The sequence below is a fragment of the Xiphias gladius genome, chromosome 15, assembly GCF_016859285.1.
Source record: "Xiphias gladius isolate SHS-SW01 ecotype Sanya breed wild chromosome 15, ASM1685928v1, whole genome shotgun sequence".
NCBI classification, from domain to species: domain Eukaryota; kingdom Metazoa; phylum Chordata; class Actinopteri; order Istiophoriformes; family Xiphiidae; genus Xiphias; species Xiphias gladius.
The window spans coordinates 11,045,411-11,073,172 of record NC_053414.1 but is presented as its reverse complement, the minus strand read 5'-3'; the positions used below and the strand labels follow the sequence as shown (position 1 = coordinate 11,073,172).

General features: G+C 38.5%; 1 protein-coding gene and 2 long non-coding RNA genes across 11 annotated transcripts; 2 read left to right on the top strand and 1 right to left on the bottom strand.

Moving 5' to 3' along the window:
* On the bottom strand, window positions 1–26,149 carry march1 (membrane-associated ring finger (C3HC4) 1). 8 transcript variants are annotated; one of them, XM_040145561.1, is made up of 10 exons: window positions 26,070–26,149; window positions 25,861–25,939; window positions 15,904–16,332; window positions 7,356–7,406; window positions 6,452–6,525; window positions 4,127–4,951; window positions 3,790–3,970; window positions 3,526–3,670; window positions 1,256–1,300; window positions 1–1,157 (listed from the first exon to the last, which is right to left on the bottom strand). In XM_040145561.1, exons 3-10 carry the CDS (start codon window positions 15,988–15,990, stop codon window positions 835–837), a joined length of 1,731 nt encoding a protein of 576 aa, XP_040001495.1. In that variant the 5' UTR covers window positions 15,991–16,332; window positions 25,861–25,939; window positions 26,070–26,149; the 3' UTR covers window positions 1–834. The 8 variants fall into 8 exon arrangements, with proteins under 8 accessions (XP_040001495.1, XP_040001494.1, XP_040001499.1 ...); XM_040145560.1 differs by having other exon boundaries at window positions 26,050–26,144; XM_040145565.1 differs by lacking the exons at window positions 25,861–25,939; window positions 26,070–26,149 and adding an exon at window positions 17,486–17,592 and having other exon boundaries at window positions 15,904–16,103; window positions 16,203–16,332.
* LOC120799954 lies at window positions 17,551–23,579 on the top strand. 2 transcript variants are annotated; one of them, XR_005708916.1, is made up of 5 exons: window positions 17,551–17,665; window positions 18,964–19,049; window positions 19,645–19,783; window positions 23,205–23,256; window positions 23,520–23,579. It is a non-coding gene; the product is annotated as an uncharacterized LOC120799954 (long non-coding RNA). The 2 variants fall into 2 exon arrangements; XR_005708915.1 differs by lacking the exon at window positions 23,520–23,579 and having other exon boundaries at window positions 23,205–23,508.
* Window positions 25,821–26,321, top strand: LOC120799955. Its single transcript, XR_005708917.1, has 2 exons — window positions 25,821–25,925; window positions 26,009–26,321. It is a non-coding gene; the product is annotated as an uncharacterized LOC120799955 (long non-coding RNA).
* Window positions 26,322–27,762: the final 1,441 nt, after the last annotated feature.

Here is a 27,762-nt window from a genome sequence, read left to right as displayed (position 1 = left end):
TGTAGTTTCTGTGCCGATGCGACCCGAGCGTCAATCAGTTACTGTGCAGCCTGTATGCCCCCAAAAAGGTCTATATCTGCCCCTTTACACAAAGAATGGTCAGATGTGCAGAGATGAGAGAGTAGGCAGGGTTTCAAGTTCTCTCCAATGCTCTTTTTCATTTTTCACAAAACTGCTTCTGTCATTTTTTGTATGTACAAATGAGTATAATATGACAATGAAAGACAGTCCAGAAGTGAGCACTGCTGTCTGTGGATTCAAGGATTCATCGCGTCTCACCTTTCTCTCTGGTGGCAGACTTTCCAGCGCAGCCGTTCAAGACAGCAGTTGACACGTTTGCCTTCAAATGTGGGCATACGACATGCCGTCCGAAGTTTGTTTGAAGCGTACTGAGACCTTTGGTTAATAGCATCCACAGGGTGTTTACACCTTTAACCCAATTCAGTTCAGTTTAAAAGTGCATACAGGAATAAAATGGTGTCAGTATACCACATAACAACAGTCTTTACATGCATTTCTTGCTAATGGCTTTATTTCCCTTTGCATCTCCTCACCTCCTCTTTTCTCCATTTTCTGGCCTGCCCCATTGCACATTCACTTTACTGCTGCCCTTCAGTCTTTCAGTTTTCTGTGGTCACTGAGGGACAAGATCAGTTTCTTTCACTTTAAATCCATCCAGCTGTGTCTCATAAGATCAGTAATCACAGGAGCTGAGAAGGACAAAACACTGAAACACTATGAGTCTAAATCACACCGTGATCACACCAGCTTGTGTTTGATGATGTTAGAGCACGGTGTCATTCAGGACACTTTTCTGAGCTGGGGAAGAGTCAGTCAGACAGGGTTTTGTGCCGGTGCCACCGCTGCCTCCACTGACATGTCGGAGTCCATCTGTGACTCTGGAGCCAGGACGGGGGCTGGGCTGACTGGGACCTCCACAGTTTCATGCCTGCCGTTGGTGAGGGCCCTTGGCTGGCTCTGAGAGCTGTGCAGATCTTTCTCGGGGCAGTTCTGCACAGTGATGATGCGGTTGAAGGCCTTGAGGCGGCGCCACAGCTGCAGGTACACTTTACACTGAATGTACATGAAGATGAGGCCACCTGTGAAGCCTATGGCCACCACGATCAGTTTGGTCCAGAAGGGCCACTCCAGCACACCTGAGGACGCGCATACACAAACACACAGAGCTGCTGTAAGTCAACCTGCAGGGCGTTTGATGGATCAAGATGGCCGGTGTGTGCAGAGCCGTGCTTACCCTCTGGCGAATAGTACTTCAGAAGAGAAATTCTCCATAAATCGTCTGCAATCAAGAGTGAGTGTAATTTCTCTTTATGATCTCAGTAGAAACGTGTTCTATGCTATTTTTTATTATATACAAAAAATATATATATATATATATTAATGTTTATTAATATATATGAAGTGAACATACTAGATCTACACTGAGTTGCCAGTTTATTAGGAACACCTAGCTAAAACTCATCCAGTCTAATTAAACAGTCTGGCAATAAATCCTACCTTCACGAAGGTCATCTTTAGTTTTTGTTAAAACTGTTTTAGAGAGGTGTGGATTCAACTTTTAGAATCATCTGCTGAACTGTATCATGTTCTACTCGCAGGTGTTGCTTTTATTTTGTCCAGCACGTTTATATCAGTGAAGGCCGGCTAAATAACCAAAACACATGTCATGGTATTGTTCAACAGTACCATACACCCTCGAAAACGACCGTAAAGTTGAATCAACACCTCTAAACAGCCAAAAACTGAACATCATAACCTTCATGAAGGCAGGACTTATTGCAGAGCTATCGTGTTACATGTTAAAACTAATAAATTGGCCACTGAGTGTATTATTTCTGCCTCTAACATTAGGTCCCACAACATGAGAATGATAATACAGACACACGAGGATCACAGCACAACACACCACACCATCACTGAACACAACAATGAACATACAAAGACACTGGTTCACTTTACCAATGATGTAATGACGCATAATGTGACGGAAATTTAAGCCAATGTGTGCATCAGACTGTAACCAGCACATCCCCGATTTTTGTCATAAACAACCATCGTGCAACCTGTCAAAGTGTCACTCTAACTCGAACTCTAACATCTGAAACTTGACATGAACCTTTTTCATGACATTTGTATTTGCAGTTACAGTTTTTTTTTCTGGGTTACATTTTCCAATACCACATCGTACCTGTTGCTCTTGAATTGAAAGTTGTTCACTGCTTATGTTGAATATTTGAGTTTCCACAAATTAACCAGCATTTTCATGTGATGAAAATATGACGTTAACATAAAAACATCGGTAAATGTTCTTTTTGATGGATGATTTATGTCAAACAAATTTCAAGTCTTACAAGCAAGTAGATTGTCCAACTATTAAATGCCTGAAAAGTAGGAAATTGATCTAAAAAACAGTTTGGAAGTCAAGTAGACTGTACGCAATTTGTAGTTAATGAGCTGAAAAATTTCTAGTTTAGCTAAGTGCCCTATATTCAATTAAATATTTTGTATGGGATACATGTCCAAACGTTATCATAAAACAATATATCTACATATCAGTTAAATGGGTCTGTTTAAAGTAAAAGATGCAGCAGTTAATTTATGTCAAAGCATAAAATGAGCTTTCGCTAACTGTGAGATAACATGGTGTGATTTAAGTCTTTGAAATTAATTAATAACAAATTAATTTGACTTGGATATATGTGCAGTTCTTCAAGAAAATTATCTAAAACCACGTAGAAACCACGTAGAAGCAGGAAATGTATCTTCAAAATCACATCACCAGAGTCAGTCAGGTGTAGAGTTCAACCAGGTGAAAAGGTTTAAGGCGCCCTGTGGAGTATTTGACCTCTATGGGGTGCTGCTTAGTAATGAGTCAATGGTCCTGTATTGTTTTTTATTAGGTGTTTTACCAGCATGAGGATGCATTTGTGCAGACGTGATGTGATGTAAACTTCTGCAGAGGGCAGAATATTGACATTTGGAAATTTTACTGTACATTTGCCTTACAACTGTAACATATGTACACTTTTGGGTTTTTTTATAATGGGAACACTGCACAGCCCACCTGCTTATAAACTTACGGCATTTTAATACGTATACTACAAATAATTACATTTCCTTAAATCTGAGTTTTTATCTTTTTTTTAGAGTTATTATTGTTCTTTATTGCACACTAGCCTTTTTGGCACAACCTCAAGAGTATGCAACCTTGCATTTCCTGCACATTTCATGCGTTTCAGCATGTGACAAATAAAACCTTTGAAACTTGAAAAGGAGATTAAAGATTTGCAAATGTTTATCAAGGTAGAAAATGTACCAACGCGTTTGTTAGGCCTTTAGTACACTCACATTGCCTTTAGGTGAGTAAGGTTAAAGAAGTCAACATCATACGTTTTAAGTTGCTACAAACTATAATGCTTCATCAAAGGTAAAAACGATTAACAGTTTCAAATTTCACTCCGCACGTCTCTGGTATGTGAGAGGGAGAGTGGGGAAAGTACTGACCGTTCTTCCCAAGTCTGATCTCTTCAGCGGTTCTCTTGACCAGAATGTAGACTGACCACAACATACACACTACTGCTATCAGGTGAAACAACACTGAACAGAAGATCTTTCTCCTCTCACTCTTCGACATGTGTAGTCTCTCCCACTAGAAGACAGAGGTTTGGAAATGGAGAGGGGATGAGAAGCAAGATAACATTAGATGTCAAGAGGTGAAGAGGGTTGAAAGGAGGGAAAGAAATGAGAGATTTATGAGTGTGCGCATGCCTTGCATAAAGGTTTGAGCTTCGTCTCCATAATGAAGTCAAACTTGCAGAGTTCACAGCAGCGGGTGTCTGAGGATTTGATCCACTGGTTGAGACAAGCCTGGTGGACAAAACTCAGGCTCCCTGTGCAGCGACAAGGCATTATCAACGGGCACTCGTCATCCCCCTCACAGTGGCAGATCCTACACACACACAAACACAGAAGATATACACACACTCATTAGGTAAAGTAAACCATGACATGCAGCTACTATACTGTACGCTGCTGTTTTTCCTTCTCAGTCTCTGTAATTTTTTGGATAACGTGCTGGTTAGTGTGCTTACAAACACCCACTAACCTGCAGACTTCCAGCTCTGAGTCATCAGAGCAAGGTCGTGGTGTGCCTCCATTTACACCGCAGTGTTTCTGTGGCATGGGAACTGACATGTCTCCACCCCCTGACCCCTTTTCTTGGTATCTCTTGGTAATGAGCTCCTCGCCGTCCTCTGCCAGTGAAGAGCTGCCTCCTGGGCTGCGTGACTTGTAATTCTTCTCCTTATCTCTGCTCTGCGAGCCTTCCCTCTGTGAAACATGGCCGTCTCTCTTCATTGAACCCCTGCTGCTGTGCCGCTTCTTAAGGCCTGCGCTGTCCTCCACCAGAGGTTGGTTCTCCTTCCCTTCGTCTGAGCTCACTGATTGCAGCTCCATGATATCTGCTTTGTCTTCGCCTCCTTTACCCATGTTCACCCGATCACTCTCACGGCTGTTTCCGCTGCGGCGGCGCGCTCTTCGGGCTTTCTCTTTGCTCCAGCTGCGGGCCTCACGCAACGCCTCGTGGTCAGACGAGGAGTCAGACTGTGGGGCACCTGAGTAACGGAAGCGAGGTGGTAGCTCCCTTCGGTTCTTGAAAGACCGCTCCCTCTTTTCCCCCCTCTCACTGCGGTCAGAGCTGAGGCTGCGGTCGTTGCGGTCCACCTGCTCCTGTTTGCCACTGGTTTCCATGCAGTCGAAGGCGGTGCAGCTGCTCCTCTTGCGGCGGTGCCGACGCTTCGCTTGCTTCTTCTGGGCCTGAGCTGACGAGCCCAGAGTTGTGCTGGTGACTGTCATCGCAGGGGAGTGTGTGTGCTTGTTGTGTTTGTATGATTCAGATGCATCCTCCTCTAAACGGGTCAGCTGGCCGGAGCTGAATACACATACACACACACACACAGTCACACACAGATGCAGATGTGTAAAAATAAGGTGAAACACGATGGAAAAGACATGAATGTGAGGACATTAACTAAACAAATGGCCTGAAACCGGATTGTACGCACTTAAAGGGTCTGTTTTTCAAAAGAAAAAAAGTTACTTACTATCTAGCTATGTAGATTGTTTAGTCTTTTATTTGTCCAGGTTTTGAAATATTTTTGTCTGAAATTTGTGCCTTCACACCAATAAAGTGGAGGCGAACTGAATTTTGTCTGCAGAGCTAACAGGATTAAAAAAATACGCTTTAAAAAATTCAACAAAAAAAATCTCTTTCCAGACTTTCTGTCGTGGTTACACTGGAAAATCCGGACCTAACTGCCGACACTTTCCATATGGGCAATTTCTTTAAAAGACAGTAGTTCCAATTATAGATGTTCATAGTGAGATCTCTTAATTATCCTGAGAAACATTGAGGGTAGAAATATCTCCAAACCAAGGCAAATAAAACTAAAACTATCTGCATTGCTAAATAGCTGACCACTTAAGGTAGGCATTTTTTTTAGCTGCCACTGGCCAGTATACTTCAGCACTGCATGAGTTTAAGATAATATCAAGCCCCTGTTCCAGACTTCTGGATCAAGTTCACATCTTAGATTTGTTGCTGTGATTCAAATAGGTCTGTTTGACAGGTGTTTCCCGTTTGGAAACATAACCGAGCCCCGTAGAGCTTTATAGGTATTAAAAACGTCACAAAACGTCATATTTATGTGGCAGTCGGGGAAAAAAAAGCAAAAACTGTGCATGATAGTGATGCAGCTGTACGGTTGGTGTGAGTTGACTTACAGAAATAACAACTCTTAAATCAGCATATTTCTTCTGCATGAAAAACATTAAGTTAACAACGGCTGACAAGAACATAATGTCAAACTGAGGAATGAGGTGAAAACAAAATGGCAGTTTAATCTGATTATCAGGATAATGAAAAGGAATAGGAAATGGTGACTTTTGAAAGACTGAACAGGGTAAGTGACAAATGAAGGTCCAAGCACTCACGCACATCTCGTGTCCATTTTGCAAACGGACACAGTGTCCTCCCAGCCTAGAAGCCACAGGACTGAGTCTGTCAGCGTGACGACAACGCCAACAGTTGATATAATAAGCTTAAGGATCCCATTTGTGCAATCAGCCATCTTCCTCTCATTGATTGCACTATAGGAGCCCCATTGGATTTCGGCATCCATTTTAATTTTGTTATGCCCTCGGGGTGCGGCGGACCATACTAATTCTATCTCCCACTCCGTGGAGAAGAAGCTCTATACTGTGCATGTTAATTTCATGGAGAAAACTGTGGCTGCTGTGGTGCCTGGCTTTAAGAAAGGTGCCGGTACTTGCAGATAGTCATCGAACAGAAAAGGAACCATGGTTTCCTTTTGTTCTTTTACTTTCTGCCCAGGTACCTTCTGAACAATGATTAAAGAGACAGCTGTCTTACCTGCATATGTCTTGAGAAGACAGTGTGATTGATGTCCTCGAGGCTGTAGCTAGTCCAGTTGTGGAGTTGCTGGCCTTCAACAACCAACAAACTCAAATGAGCTCAATACCAGTCAGTTATCACTGAGATCTTTACACAGTTTCAAATTAAAACAAAACCAAAGTAAGAATATAAATGCAATTAATGATACAATTTAAACATGTATTATGTTAAGGCTACACAAATAGATTTTTGTGATTACATAAGGGTTGTTGTGGCTATCATGTTAGCAAACAATTGCTTATGTACATCTCCAGGAGCCACAGAGACATACTAGCATTTATTTTTAGCTGTATTTCTGCTCACTTCACAGATATAAGTCAAATAGTCTCTCTCCTTTTAAATCTGACTCTGACTCCACCAGCTCCTTAGAAAAGCATCAGGGTTGTTAGCTGTCCGTTGGATTTTTTTTCATGAGCTAGTTGCTCACTTTGTCCTGATTTATCGTTAACTTTTTGTTGGGTTTTTTTGACATTTATCGGGGGTTTTTTTTTTGCTGACAACAGCTGTATACTGCTGCTGGACTGAGATCGGTGAGACTCAAGTTCAAGGGACCTGTTGAGCAACAGGCGAGGATTCTCTGTAGGTGTGTTACTTTGAGTTATCCTTTAATATTACACTAAGTAGTTTGATTCATAGTTATAATGAAAAAATATGAATTAATGGAGCTTAAAGCATAATTTCAGGTCTCATGAGTTACACAACAGTGTATACTTAAAGCAACCTTATATTGATTGGTTAGTAACATTTCTAGCATTAGCACATTCTTGCACATTAGATTCTGCTTGGATAAATAATGCTACCATACACTATGAACTGTGACCTTGAATTTGGCTGTTTAAGCTGTCTGATATTCAGTGGTTACCTTGGAGATGTTGCTGGATCGACTCCCTGAGCGCCCAGGGGCCTTCCTTCCCTACAGAGAAAAGGAGAGACAGAAAATCATTAGAGAACATGGAGACGTATGTGATGCTTTAATGGCATGTGGCACCCATGACGCCTGAGGTGTTTAATCCCAAGTGATTTCTTTGGGACATTTTAGTGTGATCTGCTGTAGTGCTGCAACACGTTCTGCAATTTGATGGAATAGTTTAGTCCATAAAATGTCAAAAACATTGTTTAAAATACCCATCAAAGGTTCTCGAAGCCAAAGGTAACATCTTTTCATGTCTTGTTTTGTAATATATTTAATTTGAAATAATAAGAAACACAGAAATGCAGAAAATCCTTACATTTGAGAAGCTAGAACCAGAGAATATTTGTCATTTTGCGCAATTCATCGATTATCAACATTCTTGGCTATTACTTTTCTGCTAATCAACTAAACACTTAATTGACTGATTGTTTCAGCTCTATTCTGCTGTCTGTTACATTTTGCCCAAGAATTCCACGTTAGAAATTTTAAGAAGCCACTGTTAATTCTGCAAAAAAGAGTTTTAATTGTAAGTTCTTCAAACTAAGTGAAATGAGAGAAATCTTGGAACATTTCATAAGTTCTGTGTTGTTAAAGTAGCTAAATGTATAATTGGACAAGCTGATTCTTAAACTCAGCAATAAAAACAAACATGTTAAACTAAGCAGCTTTTAACATCAACAACATGTTCCATAGTATTCAGTGTTGGCTGGTCCTATGTTGACTGGTTAAAATCCAGTGTTAGGAGTCATGTGTGGTCACGTGTCCTTGTTATTTCCTTGTGACCCAAGCTAAAGCCAGCCAATCCTATTACCTGGTTGTCCTGCTAAGTGCACAAGATGCTGCTCTGCAATGTGTCTCTATTTAAAGTCAACTTAAAGCACTTTTTCTAGAACTTCCAAGGGCGCTAATTGTAGGAACTCAAGTGGTAGACCATCAGACATCTTTGGCCTCATTCACTTCCTGCAGCATCTTATACAAGTTTCAGTTTTCAGCAGACGTTAATGTGTGGGAGTTACCAAGTACTAACACAGTTAAACCAACATGAAAACATGCATCTTCGTGGGTGTTTGAATCATGTTTTCCAAGTTATTCTCACATACCAACACACTCTTAAACCAGGTCAGTTTACAAGTGGGCAATATTGAGGAAACCTATATCAAAAAAATTTGATTCTATATTGCCATATCTATTTTAATCATAACATAGTACATTTTCCGATAAACCAAATGAGAAATTGTTCATGGATAAAATAACTCAACAGAAATGTCTGCTTTGGGGTAATTGAGCAAAGTAAATACCTTACAAATGAAACTACATCATCACACTGATGCGGCAATCATATTTAAAAAAACAACTTTTCTTGTCCTTCTCAAATCAACTTTTCCTATGCTACAAATACCACTATCACTACTTTCACTTGCCTTTCATCCCCAGCCACACAGTTGTTATTGCTGGGAACCAGGTGTATAATTTTTACATAGATATTGTCCCAAACACTGGACACATGCCTCCAGCCTCTGATGCCTTTACTGTAGATATGTGCTATATGTGAAAATTAGTCCCCAGCACATATACACACACACACACACCATGGTCCGACACTGGACATTCCACAGAGACAAGCAAGCTAACCTTTCAACTGCTGTAGTGAGTGGGCAGTGGAAAAAGAGCTGAAGCATTAAATAAAGTCAAAGTAAAAGTTTTAATAGTATACTAAGAGGATTTAAAGGAAAATTAGACAATAATGCTAGCAATGTTCTTTATTTTTCTTACTGTCAACAAATCCAATGAAAAGCCCAATACTTTCTGACTTTCTTCTCTGTCTGTGGCACTCAGCATCAAGCCCATTTGATCCTACTGAAGTACAAATATGTACGTTCATTTTTTAAAGAGGCTAAGTACTTTCCTAAAACATCTGGACACTTTAGATTTTCAGCAAACATTGCTCAAACAAGAGTTGGGCCTATTTCCAGCTGTGAATTAATGTGTATTTACAGCAGCGTGTATGTGGGATTGATTAAAAATAAAAGACAGCGTCCATGTTCAGCATAGGGAAAAAACATGTCACACAGTGCAACAGTGTGGCTCACTGAAGTGATTTTAAAGGTTTTTGGATAGGTGTATGGCACAGAGAATAATTTATATCAGACTTTGGCTACACAGAAAGTAAATGTTAGCACGATCAGTTCATTGTTAGTTTTAATCTTTTCATGGGATTTGTTGACTCTAGTAGTATTTATAATAAAAATACTCCACAGCTCCGATGGCCTGGATGGCAATCCACAGGCTCGGCCATTTGGAAAAACAGCAGTGTTAAAAAAAATCTTTTACTTAAAAAAATCAAATTAAAATGAAGACAAATAGTCTTCAGTACATGCCTGCTTACATGTAGTTAATGTGTTAAAAGTCTGTCATTCCAGTTTTTAAAATGTTGGTATTTGGTTTATGCTGTACAGTATAACACCTATAGGTGTGACAGTATGAAGGTGGACACTTTCATGGGATGAAAGTTACTAGTTATTATGTATCTTAAACTCTATGAGTTTAAAGTTGATATTTAGAATCTCTCATGTTGATGGCTTCTTTATATTTTTTATACTTGACATATACGCTGATCAGCCACAACATTAAAACCAGTCACTGGTTTTAATGTTGTGGCTGATCTGTGTAAAAGGCAGAACAGAGCTTGCACGTATCAGCCCACACACAGTGAGCGGTTGTGGGTACGCTCTGTGCAAATGGGTGAAATAAATAAGCGAGACACTGACAAGTGGAAGACTGCATCACCTAAGCTGATCAAGGGATTTGCTGATGGCCAGGTTAAATCAGTAGTCCTGCGCGGAATCCAAGCCAACACGCTGCAACCTCCTCTGGGTGTTAGATGGGATGGACACATGTATCTGTGACCTCAGGTGCGTGTGTGTGAGGTTTTGATAGTCTTACATCACAGGACAAATCAGTAAGTCAATACAAAATATCAGATAACAATACATCACATTAATATATTATAACAGCAGATGAGTTGCTCATCAAAAGTGAGATGTCACTTTTCATTCCACTACTGAAAACTTTCATAAGATGATTAGAATATCATGAATAAATAAATGACTTTAAATTATAATGCATGTGTGTTCTCCAGGTATACAGGAATGTTCAGGAGATTTTGCAATAGGTTAAATTTGCATTTCTGAGAAGATGCAGAACCTCTGTACCTCTGTTCCCTATTCAGATATTTAATATTTTCAGTCAAGTTGGCTTTTCATAAACGCTGTCTATAAAGCTCTGTTCATACATGTTCATAGACAGTGGCTTGCAAAGTTCAAGTGCAAGGTGTTTAGAAAGTACAATGGCATTTGAACTCAGCCCCCACTTCTTAAATTTACATAAAATATTCATTACTGAATTCTATCATAGTCACATCAGGCATAGGTCCAGAAACCTGAGCACAAGCTGAACACCATTGCATAAATAAAACCCCCAAAAAGAAACAATGAACAGATATGCTCATCATTAAAAGGATTTTAATGAATTAACTAATATCTTGCCCATAACTGTCAAGTCTGAGCACACCCCACGACAGCTACATGTAGCACGCATTGGACTTTTTAAAGCAACCTCTCTGCATTCAGTAAAGAGACTGGTCTAACAGGTTAAACACGCATTTCTTAGCACAAAGACTGAAAGAAAGTGAAACAGGCAGCCTTGTTAGCTGCTGTAGTAAGCTAATAACCAATACGTCTGAGAATCCACTGGATTTTCTTCAGACTTCAGAGCTATGAAAGTGTAACAATACATAAACATGAGGGCTTATCAAACAACGTGTTAATATGAAAATTCTGAAGTTATTGCTTGAAGGCACCTTTGACCGTGCAAGCCAAGCTGCTTGCCTCTGCTTCCGGTCTTTGTGCTAAACTAGGTTAAACACATTTGGACCAGTCCATTGTACGCAGAGATTAAAGTGATATCAATCTTCTTACCTAACTCTTGCTAAGACAACTCGCACAAAATACCAGATTTTGGAGTATTACATTAAGTCTGGTGTGTTTGAGCTGACTTCAACAACAGGTGAACTTGCTATTCAGTCTTAATACCACCCCTGGGGGACAAAGCCAACGCCGTTTGCTTGATGTGGCTTCGATGCAAATTGCATCAGACGTAAAAAAGGAGAGGCACCTATCCGAAGCAAGCAAAGAAGCCAATTCGGAGAGAGATAAAAATTGCGCTTGTTAAAGAGTCATTGCACAACACAACCACCAAGTTAAATGAAGATGTAAGAGATTTAAAGACTCTCCAATTTCCTCTTTAGAGGAGATGTCGCTAATAACAGATTCTGCCGATAGCTGTTCAGAAAAATTCATCCATATTTTTGCAATACACTTGTCAGCCATGCGTGCATGTAAATATTGTGCTGTATAATGGTAGTGTCAGTCAGGTCAACTACGAATACATTAGATCACAAAACAGTAGTTGACGTTCCTTGATAAAGTCATAGTTTGTGTGTTTATAGGCCTCTTCCCAGAGAAACAATTTTGCACATTGCGTGAAAGAGTAAAGTATTTTGAGCTAGGCATATCCTATATCAATAATAGACATGTGCTAAACTATAGACAACAAGACAACATCTATTTCAAATATTTGTCATTGACATAGACAGTAACAACTTAGGTAAACTGAGAGAAGAACAAGAAGAGAAAATAAAATCAATGTTTTGTAGGAAGATCTTAGCAGAATTAAGAGGACAGGGTTAATACACAGCAGACTGACAATATACCACAGATGCAAGTACTATAATTGCTCCTTCAGTGAAAAATCCAACATGCTTCTCCCTCTATGTACACTGGTCTGTAGCATCTGCACAGTAGCTGCATCTGTATCTATACTGTAACTGTTCTGGTTTCTCAATTCTTTGACTCACACATAATAAATAGAGACTATATAAATAAAAAATCTCATTCTTTTTCAATAAATGTATGTATGGGCAAATTTTTAATAACAGACTTGGTCTTGGATTCTTAGAGAAAACAGCATATCTATAGGGGAACACTGGCTTCTTCTCAGTTCCTCTTTAGGTTTTCATTTATCTAAATCTATATCTTCAGTCCTCACGATAAGCAAAGAGGCTGTAATATAACATCCAACGTATCCCTGATTAACAGCCTGACAGGTCTAAGATGCAACAAAGTACTTCCAGACGAATGACTAGCAAGAAGAATTACACACAGCCTGAACCCCTTGAAGACCACAGTGAAAGTGACAGTTCTGTTCTACCGGGGCCATGTATACGCCTCAATTTACAGTTCAGCAGTCTTCTACTTTCACTTACCTGAGCCTCTCTTCCTCTGCTGACACTCTGACTCTGATGCACAGCAGAGACTTTGGTGAGTCTGTGTGGACATGTGCATGTTTCTGCAGACGAGATTAAGTGATGTAGCGTGGACTGAGGGCTATATTTTGGTGCTGTACTCTGGCTTAGGATCAAAAACACCTAAAGCCACATTTAGCCAACCAACCATTTAGCTGCAGCTGCCCAGTTTATATTTGGCCACGACATGTTTTACAGACTTTTTGCTTTAAAGAACCTTAAAATCTTTAATGTTTCTTTGTAACGTGAAATATTTGTGATAAAGTAAGGTACACTCAAAGTTCAAATAAGAACAATGTTATTTTTTATTCAAAAAATCAGTTAATCTGCTTCATCAGTGTTGTGTTGTTGTGGTTTGATCAGATTCATTGTTGCTTCTCCATGGCAACGTAACCAAACAAACCAACAACTGTCATCAGATTCTGACTCTTTTTATTCAGTCCTGACTGGTCCAAGGAAATATGTAATGTCGCCTTTTTCCAACAGAGCCCCGCTCTGTCATGGTAAGAGGCTGATACATATGTAGGGGATAAATAGGTTTTCAGGTCCTTTAAGAGCACAAGCCTTGGCATTTTGAAATATGGAAATCTACACTTGCAGTAGAGAAAACATATATAAAAATCTTTACTTTCAATCCTTTACAGCTTTGAGATGTGGCTCATGTATGTTTAAGGACTACAAATGTGTTTGCAAGTTAGCTCTTTATCTGTAAATCATGTAAATGTTACAATTTTGCAGTTTCAAACGTAGGCTGTACAATTGTTTGACTTTTAAATGTATTTTTTTTTCCTCTTGTTACATTCCTTTCTATACAGTGTGAAAATAAAAAACCACACAAAGTAATTATGTCACTTTAAGAAAAAATAATGCAGACCTTTTTGGCATGTTTAAAAAAAAGGGATGCCATTATTTGGTAGTTGACAGTAAAGGGAAAGACAGGAAACAAGGGCAGAGAGAGAGAGGGGTATGACATGCAACAAGGGTCCCCCGGCTGGGAATTGAACTGTGGATGTGACGGTTATTTGGTATGCACCTTAACCATTAAGTTACCAGACAACCCTGCTAACCCTGATGTTTATATATCATGGATACAAATGGTAACCAATGGATGCATGGAACAGTAGATAAAATACCTCAAAATTTCTAAAATATAATGTAAAGTATAACTGATGAGTAGTAAATGGGCTAAAATATGCTTTCTGTTCTCTGTATGCTGTTTTCTCTGTTTTCAACATGTGTTGCTGGGTTTATTATTCTGTTATCTATTGCTTTTACTCTTATAAATAAGAAGATCTTAAAATTGAAAAGTAAAAATACTACTACTTTATACTTTATCTTTGCTACATTTTAGATATGGATTAAGAGTTGGATTAGAAAAAAAAGTAAACTCATTTATTATGTGTACGTTGGACTGACTACAGTCTGCCATGGAGATGATTTTTACTGGCGAAGGAGCAGAAGGTGCACAGAAATCTGGTGGCATTTTTAAAACAAGATTATGAGCACCACCAGCAGGCATGTGTGTGCTATCTAGATTTTATGTATGTGCATTACTGTATCCTAACCCAGAAAATCTACAAATCTAAATAAATCTATATTTTTTGTCAACACAGGTTATCATCATTAGATAATCACAGACTTTGGTGTAATCAAACATTCCTGCTACACAAGAGGTCTGCATGTTATACATGCTGTCAGTGGTAATCCTCATTGCCTGTGGAACTAATAATCTAAAATGCGTATCATGCAGCCACCACTTGACTCAGGCTGGGGTCCTCTGTGGTGTGTTATAACCCCACTAATGCCTCACATTTTCTGTTTGTTTTCACTTTCAACTCTCAAATAAAGACAGCAATGCCTAAATGTGTTTCTAATGATTAAGAAAAAGAAATGAATCATGTACTATAGAGGGGTGACAGGTAATAAGGGGAAAGAGAGGAGAGATGACATGTTACAAAGGTCCCCGGCTAGACTCAAATTGGGGAAGCTGTGTTGACATGGTCACAGTCTCAAACCTCACCCAACAGGATGTTATTTATAGCTTTTTGAAGTGTGTGACAGTTTCTTTAGCCTGTTTTTGTAGTCTGAAGAAGATCTGCCAGGTCTTTCTTGAAAAAAAGATTTTAAGCTCAGAGACACTTTTACCTGGATAAATAACTGAACAAAAAACAAAAAAACAAAAAAACAACCCTACTTTATACACTGCTGTGATGGTTAAAGGAGGGGACCAGTTATTTTAAGCACTCGTGTTATTTGCATGGTTAATGGTGGACAAGGTTAATTTCTAGGGTTTTAAAACAATTGATAAGTAGTTCAAAAACTGAGCAATGAACTAAGGGATTGAAACCATTTTAGAGTACTATATTTACAAAAAAGTTCCTATTCCATCATAAAAAGCAAATTCGTAGTGAAGTTATGAATGAGTGCAGTAACAACAAATAAGGAATGTCATAATTTCTTTTTGTTTGTCTGACATTTGACCACTTGACTTTGTAAACAGAGGTTATAGAACCCAACCCTTTGGTTCACGTATGGCCACGATGTCCTGCTCTCTCTTGCACTTATATTAAAGCCTCCCTGGTGAAAGAGAAAAACACTTTATAGCCTTATGCATGTGACGTAACGTGGTGATGTGAGGTGATGGGATGAGACGTTCTATGATGTTCTATGATGTGATTTATGATGTGATTTTTTATGATGTGACGTGATGCCAGGCTCTGTAGAAAATGTAGTTGAAAGCTCCAAACCCTAAGTGAGCAAACAGTGATAAAATTACTGCTGAGTACATCCATACTTTCTGTGTGAGTGATTGAGGAAGAGAGCTGAAAAGACTTTCAACTGATATTGGAGGTTGACACACACACACACACACACACACACACACACACACACACCCTCACACATATACATATGCAACCTCCTCTACAGTCATTAAGATCAACACTCAAGGACCAATCAAATGACTTCTACCTTCTGACCACATAAATAACTTATCTTGAAATTTTAAATCTCTGTTTTCTGACCAACTTTACATTCGTTTGAAGCCTTAACCGCAAAGAAAAGACAGAAGAACCTGTAGAGGTTTTTCTCCCACCTCAGCAGATTGAGAATAGAGTTTAGAGGTCAGAAACTCACCTCGTTTTTGTCTTTAGACCGAGGAGCGCTCTTGCCGTTGCTGGCTGTCTCCCTGGCCGGCACCACAGTTATCTGTTGTACTGGCATGCTGCTGTTTCCAGGCAACACTTCGGTGTTACTCCCACAGCATTCCCAGCACGCCGTGCCTTACTGTCCTCCGATCCTAGTCCCTGCGTGTGATTCACTGTCCCATCCAAGAGCTGTTTTCAGGGAAAGGAGACGGTGCTCAAGAGTCAGTCTCCTTTATCAGCCCAATCTTGATCATCAAGAGGAGCAGAGATGGAAAAGGATCAGGTCACCGTGGCAACAGGAAGACAGCCCTGGAGACGGTGGGGTGTGAGGTCGTCATGACGACTGGGAAACTACTCAACAGTGCGCACCACCTCTTTCCCCTCCTCCTCCTTCTCCTACTCTTCCTCTTCCCTCCTGCTGAGATACAGACACGGCGAGAGGAAGAGTTGAGAGGAGCTGAGCAGTAAACAAGGAGGCAGAGAAAGCATGTGTTCTAGTGACTTGTGTGTGTGTGTTTAGGAGGGGCAGAGTCAGGATTTTGAACAAGCATACGGTCCACTAGGATTAGGGCTTAGACTAACCTCAATCTCCTCCTCTGACCAGTGGTGCCACTGATAAGCTTACACAACTTGTGCACATGGACAGCACTCACTCTCTCACTCACACACACACACACACACACACACAACCCGATTGTTCAGGGAGTCCCTGGTGAGAAACAATGTGTTGATAGATGTTAAGCCAGCTAATTTTTGCTGTCGTGTTGAAGGCATAAAGGCACATTACTTGTCTGACTGGCCATGAAGTGAAAAACCTACAGAAATCGTTTACAACCATATCAGTGCCTTCACAGAATGTGTGTGTAGGTGTGTGTGGGGGTGGTGAGGGTGTAATCCTATTTCAAATTGTCTCAGGTCATGAGGATTATGATTGATATAACTGGAAAATGGGTGACTTAAAGTGATCACTAAAGAGCAGCAGCTGACTGAGGTAGGCCAAAGACTCATCTGAAGTGGTCAATTAAATTAGGTTTCTCCAAAGACGCACGCAGGGCACTCTGACAATACTGTTCAAAATAATTAATGGGGCCACAAATTGCTTCTAAGATGCACTTCCAAGATAATTTAGATTAATGAGAAAAATGTATTTATGCCCACTGCAATAGGAATCTTAAACCATATTTTGTATTTTTTTTTTCCTTTTACTTTTAATAATACAATAGCATAGCAAGTGGACCCTTTCGAAGAGCAATGAACTTTAAATTCTTAAGAATATTCAGACATTGCAATTGGAATGTGAAAAACATTTAAAATATCCTAAATAAATAAAACATAAATAATAATAAAATAAAATTGACACAACGACTTGTTTTTACGTTAATGGTCTCTGTGTATCCCACAGGTTAAGAATTTACTTGTGGTGATGGATAGAGCGGCGTGTGACGATGTGCATGCAGAGACTCATGCAGTTAGAGGGGGAGAGTGTAACCCAGGCTAATTTCGATAACTATAATTTACAGGTGTCCCCTGAACACCTCAGATGCAGACTATTGATTGACGCTAAAATTTACCGATGTCCCCTGAACACCTCGCATGCAAGACTATCTGTAGACGCCAAAGCTTAGACCCAAAATGTTCTTAGACCGCAGCTGTTCAGTGTGGCTTTGAAACCAAGTCCATTTGAATTTATTCTTCCGAACTTTCTGGCTGGGATTATGTAGTCGTCGTGGAATAACACCTGTTGGCCTCCGGTAACACGTTATCTAAACTTGACCTGGTTCCCTGTGGCTGTCGCCCTGTGTGTCTGGAGGAGCTGTCTGAACCGCCGACACAGGGCAGAGTAGACAAGAGGACAGACGCTGCATGACCGGAAATGACAGCAAAACGTGTCTCAGCATGTTTTGTTTTTTTCCCCTGCGCATTCGGCTTAGGCTCAGTGAAAAAAGGCTTAGTCCATATAAGTCTTATAATGGTAGTTAAAACCCTGCTGGTTATTCTGGCACCATGTTGGCTAAAATGTTGGTGACATTCTTATGCAAGATAAACACGTATGTTTACACAGCGGGCAATATCGAGGTTAGCTAAAACGATTGAGATCATGTCAATATATTGTAACATAAGTTGATAATGTAATTATCGTGGACATCTCTCTCACTCTCCTGCTACCTCTGTTGCACCTTTTTGGCCGGAACAAATCATTACCTTTATCATACTTATTAGTAAATAGATCCCCGTGACCTCATGTAATTCCCATCATAGCTCTGCCGATTGCTAATCAGACAAAATGAAAATGAGAATTATAGGACAGATATCTCACTCGCTACTGACTGATTATGGCAAAATAAAATCCCATCCCAAACAGAAACTAGCTGAACACAGAGTTAAACAGAATAATGAAGTATAAATTAAATGGCAATTTAGTCTTTTTTATCAGGTTAGCAACAAAGTGCTTCCAACAACTGATATAATATTGAATTTACAAAAAACTTTTATTATTCATGCGTCTATGTAAGATTTTGTTTTCCTACAGATGAGATGAAGTGTTTTTAAAGCTGAAGAATTTCCACCACAGCGGGCAATTAAGTCACACTATATGTTACTGTATCATGTACAGACTTTCTCTACATTTTTTGCATTAAGGTTTAAACCTTTGCTTGACTGGTTTGTTAGGCAGCAGCTATATTATTGAAATCCGCTAACATTTATTATTTCTGTCTCGAAGGTTTGGGTTAGAGCATTTAAATGCACATCTGCAAAAATTACCCAGATATATCATAGAGGTTAACTATATTATCCAGAGCTATCTGTTTGTAGGCTTCAGGATTTCCACCTTTTCTTTTAACACTGAAAAGCCCAAATTAGAAAGTTGCACTTTACTGTGTTCAAAACTATTTAAGTTTAGGGTTAGGGAGGTTTCATCCACCTTAACTTTGTTTGAAACTTGCTTTTGTCTCTGCTCTGCCTGATTGTTAATCATTTCCCAAGGCTACTTCCCCCTGAACCCCCTCTAATATCTTCAACAAACCTTTATTCCCTGATTCTTTTTCAGGATGGTGATGATAGAGAACATTCAACAGCATGTTAGCAGCAGAGGGCCTGTTTTCACAAAGCACTGCTGAGAGGAAAAGTGATCAAGTAAGTGTCCCAGATATAAATGCCCACTCACATCCTTTTCTCTCTCTCTCACACACACACACACACACACGCACGAATGCATGAATATTGTTGCAGTACCATTTAATCGCATTGGAAATAGAGAAGTCGATGATACTTGCTTTGTGGTCTCTATTTAAAAAAAAAAAAAAAGAGAACTATTCTATCAACGCTGGAGGTATGCAACGCTTCAGTTCTTTTTAAAATGCATCTGGTGCAGCTATGAGTATTTGTGATTATATGTATGCACTGAAGATGAGTATAGGGTTTCAGAAAGTAGTCTTTTTTTCCATTGCAGCAGAAAACCCCCACATCACAGGGTTTCGTGAAAAAAAAAAAAAAAAAGTCAGAAAACCACATGCAAATGTTAGTGCACTGTGTACGTAGGATGTGCAAGTCACTGAGAGAGAAAGGTGTTATGAAGCTGATATGTGATGGTCAACATCTCAGTGCTCCTGTAACAAACCCAGGGTAAGTGCTTAATCCTAATTTTGATTCAGTGTGTGATAGGAGGGGCTGTCACCTTTGTTGTAAAGCAGGTGATTTTACAGATGAAAAATTTACTGTTAACACACAGCTCTGGCAGTGGGCATACTGTACGTAGATGGCGTCTCCATTCACTGAGCTGCAGGTGCTGACGATCATGTTCTCTTTCACGGCTTTCGCCTTCTTCACACTTATTGGGATCTTCAATGAAGAATATGCACACTCGAATGGTAGGAATGCAAACACACATGCATATCACAAATGTCCGACTTTATCCTTTTAGTCATTGTACAGATACTTATTATTTACCACATAAAGAAAACTATTAGAATCATATGTGTTGTTTACCTAGTGTACTTTGCATTTACAATATCAATGGATTTTGTATGACATGATTAATTCTGTCAAGTCTGAGCCATGTAAAAGCATTTTTTTGTGCATGAACTAACATTGAAACAGCACACAGCGGCCCAAGAAACATTTAGTACCCAAATGGCCAATTACTTTTGAACCCCCAAAATTCGCGGACTATGTGTTGAACAGGCTTTGTCTTCCACACAGTTCTTTCTATATTGATGTAAACCTTCTCAAATTAAAGCTGAGACCTGGCACTTTAATGTAGTATCCATTATTTTATTTAAAACTGAATGTGTTGAAGCTTAGAGCCTGAAGTACCAAAAAATGCGTAACTGTGCAAATACGTCCGGTCTTGACTGTAAATGGGGTGGAGAAAAATGTTAGAGACACTTCTCTCTATAATGCATTAGAATTCAAGAGCCTGCAGGGCACTTTCATTAAACTGCATTACTTTTAGCAAGGTGTACCATTAAACTGACAATGGAGTGTACAGTATACACTGAAAATCTTTTTGTCCAAAATAATAAACACATCCCATATCTAATAATGTTAACAGTACTGTTGAACTGGACAATAATCCAATCCGATATTCATAATTTTTCCATAGTCAGAATCATTACTTTGTCTGATCGGACTGCCGATTAAATTAATAAATTAAAAATGTGCTCCGTTGGCTTTGACGAAACCGCCTCTCTCTGAAAGGTTACTGCGTGTTGTTTGGCCCAATGTCCCGCCTGCAGCATTATGGTACTCCGTATTTGTGGGAGACATGGGAGAAAGAAATGCAGAGGCTTGAGGGAGGAGTCTTGTCAGTGGATGGAGGATGTGGGAGATTCAAACCCCTTAAAAAAAAAAAAAAAAAACATTTCTGATGTAACACATCACAGTCAAGAACGGCACTGGGAGTAGGACTGCTTTACTCCAGTACAAAGTGGTTTTCGCATAGGGAGGAATACCATGGATTCCGTGCTTTCCCTTGATGCTGTAGCCCCTTTTAAACAGAGATCCTGCTATATTACTGTTGGGAAGAGCCATCATTATGTCATTTTTGCTTGTTTACACTGAACCAAACATCGCTGGCATAATGCCCCCCAGTGTTGGCTTTTAGATAGCATGCCGGCTATATTTCTGGATATTGAGAAGGCATATGACATGTTTTGGAAGGGGGGCTTATTATAAAGCTGTATAAAGGTGGGATACAAGGCTGTAAGTGGATTGAGGAATTTTTGAAGAACCAAGTAATACAGGTTAGGGTTGGATTTATGCTTTTTCTGGTAGCAGAGGTATTGATAATGGAACACCCCTGGGAGTTGTAATCACCCAAATATTATTTAACATAATAATAAATTATATCTATCAAGACATTGGTGCCGGCTTTGGTCTCTCCTTTTTGCTGAATGCAAAGACAATCAGGGATTTAAGATTTCTGTAGAAATGGTGAAAAGGTTATAAATGTAATTCATTCCCTCCCAGGGAGTACATGAAATGCTGTCCAGGATACACAGTTAATGATTTACAGAGCAATGATAAGGCCCGGACTACATTATGGTAGTTGATGTTACAGAACAGCAGCCAAATCATCTCTTAAAAGACTGGATGTAGTAAAGGTAAAAGCACTAAGAATATGTTGTGGGGCCCTCTGTACAACCCCAGTTCCTGTGTTTGTTGTGTGAAACTGGCAGTGCAGTTTATAATTAAGCTAATTTGACATGAATTGGAGCACCCAGTAAAACCGGTTCTGGAAAATGCATGGAAGTGGGGAAGGGCAAATGAAGTAAGAGTGTTTCATTTTCAAAATGAGTAGAGAGGTGAACAAGCTGGGACTGGGAGATGTAGGGGTGGCCCCACTAATTTATTGGTCAGTTATACCATCGTGGATTTTACCCACTTCAGAAATAGGCTTCAGCATCTCAGAAAACATAAGAACACATGAGAGTACTGACTATGCGGACATAGTAAAGGAAAGGCTAAACAAAACTAGGTCAAAACCTAGTATATGGCTGGACCACATATGGTCAATGTGCGAAATTGAGGAAGTAGTTGAAAACTGTTTTGGAACCGCCGTAAACAATTACTTTCGATGGAAAGTAGATAAAGCATCCTGAAAAAGTTGCTAAATGTCGCTAGTTAATGTGATGCACTGATTAGCATATTCATGATGCCATCACGTTGTATTTGCATTCTGCGTGGTGTGAGACAGTTTCAGCCTTTTATCTGTTTGCTTCTCTCCTACTCTCTGTGTTCACACGCAGTTAGGTCCATAAGTATTTGGAAAGTGACACAGTTTTCTTAATTTTGCCTCTGCACACCAACAGGAGTAAACAGCATATTTGTTAAGGACCATTTCCCGCCAGGGATTAATATGCATATGCTCCTGTACCAAAACAGTCTAAAATAAACTACAAAGGTGCTGTTCATGGTATTAAAGGATGTTTGCATCGTTCTCACCCAGTCCAATTATGTGGCTCGGTGTGTTTTAATAGCTTTTGGACAACAATGAAGGTCTATGGCACTGAGGAATAAGCTACTGTAACCAGTAATTTCATACACCTGAATTCCCAATAAAGCTGTTCTCATTTATATTTTTTCTGTTTCTGATGTCTGACAATGGAAAAAATATGAAATAGTGACTGAAAAGTGTACTATTAAGACTTAAGACAGCTAAAATCCTCATTTTATAATCACGACATCGTCTGACAAAATCACCCATACACATAAATCAAAGACATTGGCTGGGCTGTGAATTTGGCTATATTTACCTGTAAAATGATCACTTAGAGAGAAAGTTAGAAGTTGCTGTTTGTAGTTTCTGTAAATTACTGTTTGTAGTTTCTTAAAATTTTGACACTAAAGTTTGAATTTTTACTGCAAATGTATATCGGCTCCAAATATCGGTTATTGGTCTCCTTGATTAGTAATAATTGGTATCAGTATCCCCCTTGAAGAAACCATATCAGTTGACCCCTAGTTGAGATTACTTTATACTTTTTTTATTTATTTGTTTTAAACATATTCAGTAAATTGTTTTTAAAATTACATATCTTTAAATACATATATATTATTTTATTTCATATATGATTTATTTTGTACATTATGAATCACAAAGTTTAGATTTTTTTTGGTTTTTCTATTGCTAGAAACAATTCTCTCTAACAAATTATTACTAGAAGTAAACGTGAATAAACAAAGTGCTAACCATGTTGAACAGAAATTTTCTTCGTCTTTCACTATGATAAAATCTTGTAGATTGAAAACCAAAGGAAATGACCATTTTTAATATTTCCTCTTCTTCAGAGACTAACGGACAGCCACAAAGTGAGGAGCACATCGTTTGACTCCAGATGAGGTTGAGACATGCCACTCAAAGCCTTGGGCTCTGTGTGTGTGTTTGTGTATGGGTGTATTATCAGTTTCTAGAACAAAGTCTAAATTGTGACCCCTTTATGAGTGTACTTTGTTATACGATTGAGTGTTATTTGTTTCCAGGATGATACAAAAAGGAGTGGCCTAGTTGGAACAATGTTTAAAAAAAAAAGTCCGTTTATATACGCCTACTTAAACAAACTGTGACAAAACAGTATCTTGCACCTGCTTTCTGTCTTCTTTCAGAGAGTGTGTTTATGAAGATACACACATATCTTGCGATTTGAAAATAGCAGTGTTCTTCTGGTAAGTTACAAAACCTTGTAACTACCATTTTTCTTGTTGTATTTCGCTGTTTGATTTGCTCAAGAAATTTGTATCAAACGAGGGTCAGCTCTGATTTAAATATACAGCTCCGTCGAGGGTTTTCAAAATCTAGGTCAGAAACAAAAGGTGTGTTGACAGGCTTAGAGTGAGCTCACAAATTGTTCTGCAGAAACGAGAAGCCTGAATTATTCATGTCAGGGATCAAAGGGTGGAGCTAGTGTGAATGTGCAGATCTACAGCAGCAAGAAAATTGTGTGAATCACAGGCCATCTATGTTTGGCTATTATGATTCATTCAGCTTTTCAGCGATAATATAAAACTGCACGGTACAACATAACTGATACCTGTTGATGTATTATTTCAAGTAAGTGAAATTCCAGCGGAAGGATCATATACAGTATTTATTCAGCCTTTTTATAATTTCAGTGAATCTCCTCACCTTCTTTACTGTAGTTCAGCATATTTTTATACATGTTTTCATAGGATGTGTTCATAAGAAATGTTTGTTGGGATTCATACTCTGATTATTTTATGGTTAACATTAAGAAAGTACAACTTTGGTTAAAGTAAGGCAGTTTAGGCATTTTGGCTGAAGTTAGGTTTAGAGTTTAGAGGAGGTTTGATCAGAAAACTGCTGAAAATGAAAAATTTATGCACTGAAGTTCCCTGAGAGCTTCTAAAACTTCTGTGTCTTTACTTTGCTCTTTGATTTCAGCACTGACTGTTTTATTCATGCGAGCTTCCAATTTCACCCAGTCATTCACTGATACTACACTGCATTTCTTAACTTTGCGATACTTAACCACATCGTCAGATACTGCTAAGGCCATGTCAACTAGATAGATTATTAAAATGTTTCAGGCTGAAATTAATCATAAATAAAATATTCTGCAATAAGATCTCTCATAAACACGAGGAAAAAAATTTCTTCTTTAGCACATTTGGGAACAGAAATGGCTTTTGACTTTTAATAAAGTAAACAGATACAACACAGAACTACATAGGGCGGAGTAGGTAGACTGAGTAGTCATTAAAAACCAACAACAGAGTTAAAGGCCTCAAATAAAAAGGTTATAAGGCCCTCTGGTGGAGGGGACCAGCTGCTGCATCTCAAGCTGTATGTTTAAAGTATTGCTATAAATATATAACTTTTCATGAATGTAATACAAATCAGTGGCTTTTGGCTGACAAATAAATTATTTTTAGTATATGGATAGTGTGCATTTAATCTAGCAATAACTTAAAGTTTCACTATGAATTTGAGAAAAGTTAAGTCCTGGTTTTATCCACATCAAATTTGTAGTAGCCTGGTTTCAGACCTCTGATTCACAGGCCACATCTCAGATTTGTTAAGTTGAAAAAATAGGGAATTGATGAAGTGAAAAGAAAAGGTCATTTCCATCTGATTATCAGGCTACATGTATAGCAGCACAAGTATGTCCACATATGCAAGCATGAACAAGTTTGGTAGCATGTGTGTAAAAAAGATGCTGAACAAGTTCAGTTTTCCGTCAATTAACCATCTCATTGGAAAGTCCAAATATTATATTATACTAATCTGTGAGTTGTAGTTCAGCTCATTCACTAAGCAATTTTATTATTAAATATTTGTTTAGCTTGATATCCTATAGCCCTGTTGCTGTATTTGAAAATAGCATGCCTGGATTATAATCTAAATACTTCAAAATCTAAGTAATCTACGTATAAAGATTAAGAATGTCACTTTATGCATATTGGAACATCATATGCCCACATTAGCAGTATGCTTGTCAAATGATTGAAAGATACCTGTCTGTGTTCATTGTTCATTAAAGATGGAATTTTTACTGTTTTCAATCAATAAATATGGCAGCCAAAAATAAAGGACAAAACGCACAATAATGGGGTGGAAAGTACAGGTAATCATTAAAAATCTATATCTGTACATTCAAAAATGGATTAACTCATGTTAACTGTATATACACATTTAAATATGCACAGTATGTAAATGATCATATGACACCGTTGGGTGTAGGTATGAACTACCACTTTTAAACATTAAAAAATGTAAAATATATTGTATGGACCTCAAAGAGTCATACCTTTCAGTCTATTTTTGCAAATAACACAGTAAGATCACAGAAGGTGATTTCCTTATTTTTCAGTTTCTGTGTCATGCATTACATTCTGTCTGTATGTGAAGATGTTACATAATGTGATGACGTGCTTTTTTTTCTATAGTTGTTTAGATGGAACTGCCATTCACTGGATTTGAACTGACCTTCATCATTGTTGCCTTCATCATCTTCTCCCTCTTCAGCCTGGCTTCAGTCTGCATCCAGCCAGGTACCAAACCTCCTCTGTTATCAGATACACAGACAAATGTCAGCTTTTCTAATGCTGTGAACTGTATGTGTGTTCACTTTCAGAAAAAGATGTCTATGAAGCTAAAAAGTCAAGACTACTTAACACAAAGCAAAGAGTGATCACCAAGCAAGCTGGACAGAAGACGTAAAGTCTGAATCCTTTATCTGCAGGGTTTTCATTGTACTGTGAAGTTCTCACAAGAACAAAAGAGAGAGACAACACAAAATTAACTGAAAACTGATCATAGTCCACAACATTAAGTTCAAACAATAATAAAGCAGCAATAAACTTGTCCCCCATGTATGATGATACAAATATGGAAAAGGTCACATTTAATAACTGTTACATATTACCATAATTAAATTTGAGTGGCAGAATTTGAATTTTCTAACTGTCTGATCTTTTTAGTATTTGTGTTGTGTCAACTGAATCTGGTATATAAGATGGGCAATCAGTGAATAAATGAAAAAGTCTTACATAGGAAAATAATAAATATCTGACAATCAGTTTAGTGTGCAATTATCGCTTTAGATATTGATTTGCAGAGCAAGAGAAACTAGATATGTACACCAAATACCATATCCAGCAGTGGAATGTAATTAAGGGTACTTACTCAAATTCTGTACTTCAGTATAAATTTATGGTACCTGTACTTTACTATGGTATTCCAGTTTTGCTGCTTTATACCTTTACTCAACTACATTTCACAGGGAAATATTGTACTTTTTCTCTACTACATTTATATGACAGTTGCAGTCATGAATTACTTTACAAATTAAGATTTTAAATGAGCTACAAATTAAATATTTAAATTAGCTCCACCTTGACCAACAACAACAACAATAACAGTAAATGCTACTTACACATGAATGCATCAGTAATATTAATTTATAATTTATATAAATATAACACTCACAGGAATCCTTTTCCTGAATCAAATACTTGACGTACTTTTACTGAATACTCTGAATACTTCTTTCACTGCCATGTCATTTAGAATTTGTAGTGTTGGAAATGTGAGTGACTGTTTTTAAAAGCCAGTTTTGTTCCCCTAACTTTTAAAGGTCTGCAGGAATCTGTAAAGTTATCCTTACTGATCAGTTATCATTAACAAGCTTAGATTCTGTGATTAAAATCTAACAGCACTCATCTGATGTTTTCTAACTTTCGACTGTTACTTTGTGCTCAAACATGAAGCATTGGGCTCAATAAGATTTGTTCCAGTGAATTATACTGCTCCGACCACACTTCCTTGTAGGATTTATTCTCCTGGATCAAGATAAGGTGCTCTATAGAGAAGAACTGTAGTGGTAAAAAAAAAAGTACATACATTTATATCCACTGTATAGTCTACAGACAAACAAACAAAACGCTCTGAGCTATTTAAAAAATTGCCAATATACTGATATTTGCTGACTATTCAATTTTGTCTACATGCCCTGACTTTAACATATGTCACTGTGCCACCTAAACTTTCTGAAACCAAATCTATGCTCTTGCTCTTTCTATGTGAAGTGCTTGCCCTTTAGCCCATCTGCAGTTTTCATAAAGAATCACTACTCTAATTCCACTGAAAATGACCTGGACAGATGGAAACCAGGCTAAATGAAACAAAACGCAAACTTCTGCAGAGCTTGATGAATTTGTTTGTGTAATTTTAGTAGTTGTATCTATTAATTTGTATGGACATATAACCATACAGAGCCATGCCGCAGTGCAAAAATCAAACCACAGCCTGGACACTGGCTTTGTGTGTCTATAGAAGCCGCTGTGTCTGGGTTAGGATTTAACAAACCAAGTGACTTTTGGCCCCTGA

Excerpts from the sequence above, each read along its gene's own strand:
- march1 (XM_040145561.1), bottom strand. The coding sequence starts at position 15,990 with ATGCCAGTACAACAGATAACTGTGGTGCCGGCCAGGGAGACAGCCAGC. Across the intron at positions 7,407-15,903 it reads GGTCTAAAGACAAAAACGAG|GGAAGGAAGGCCCCTGGGCG; the intron begins GTGAGTTTCTGA and ends TTTTCTCTGTAG. Across the intron at positions 4,952-6,451 it reads TCTTCTCAAGACATATGCAG|CTCCGGCCAGCTGACCCGTT; the intron begins GTAAGACAGCTG and ends ATGTGTATTCAG.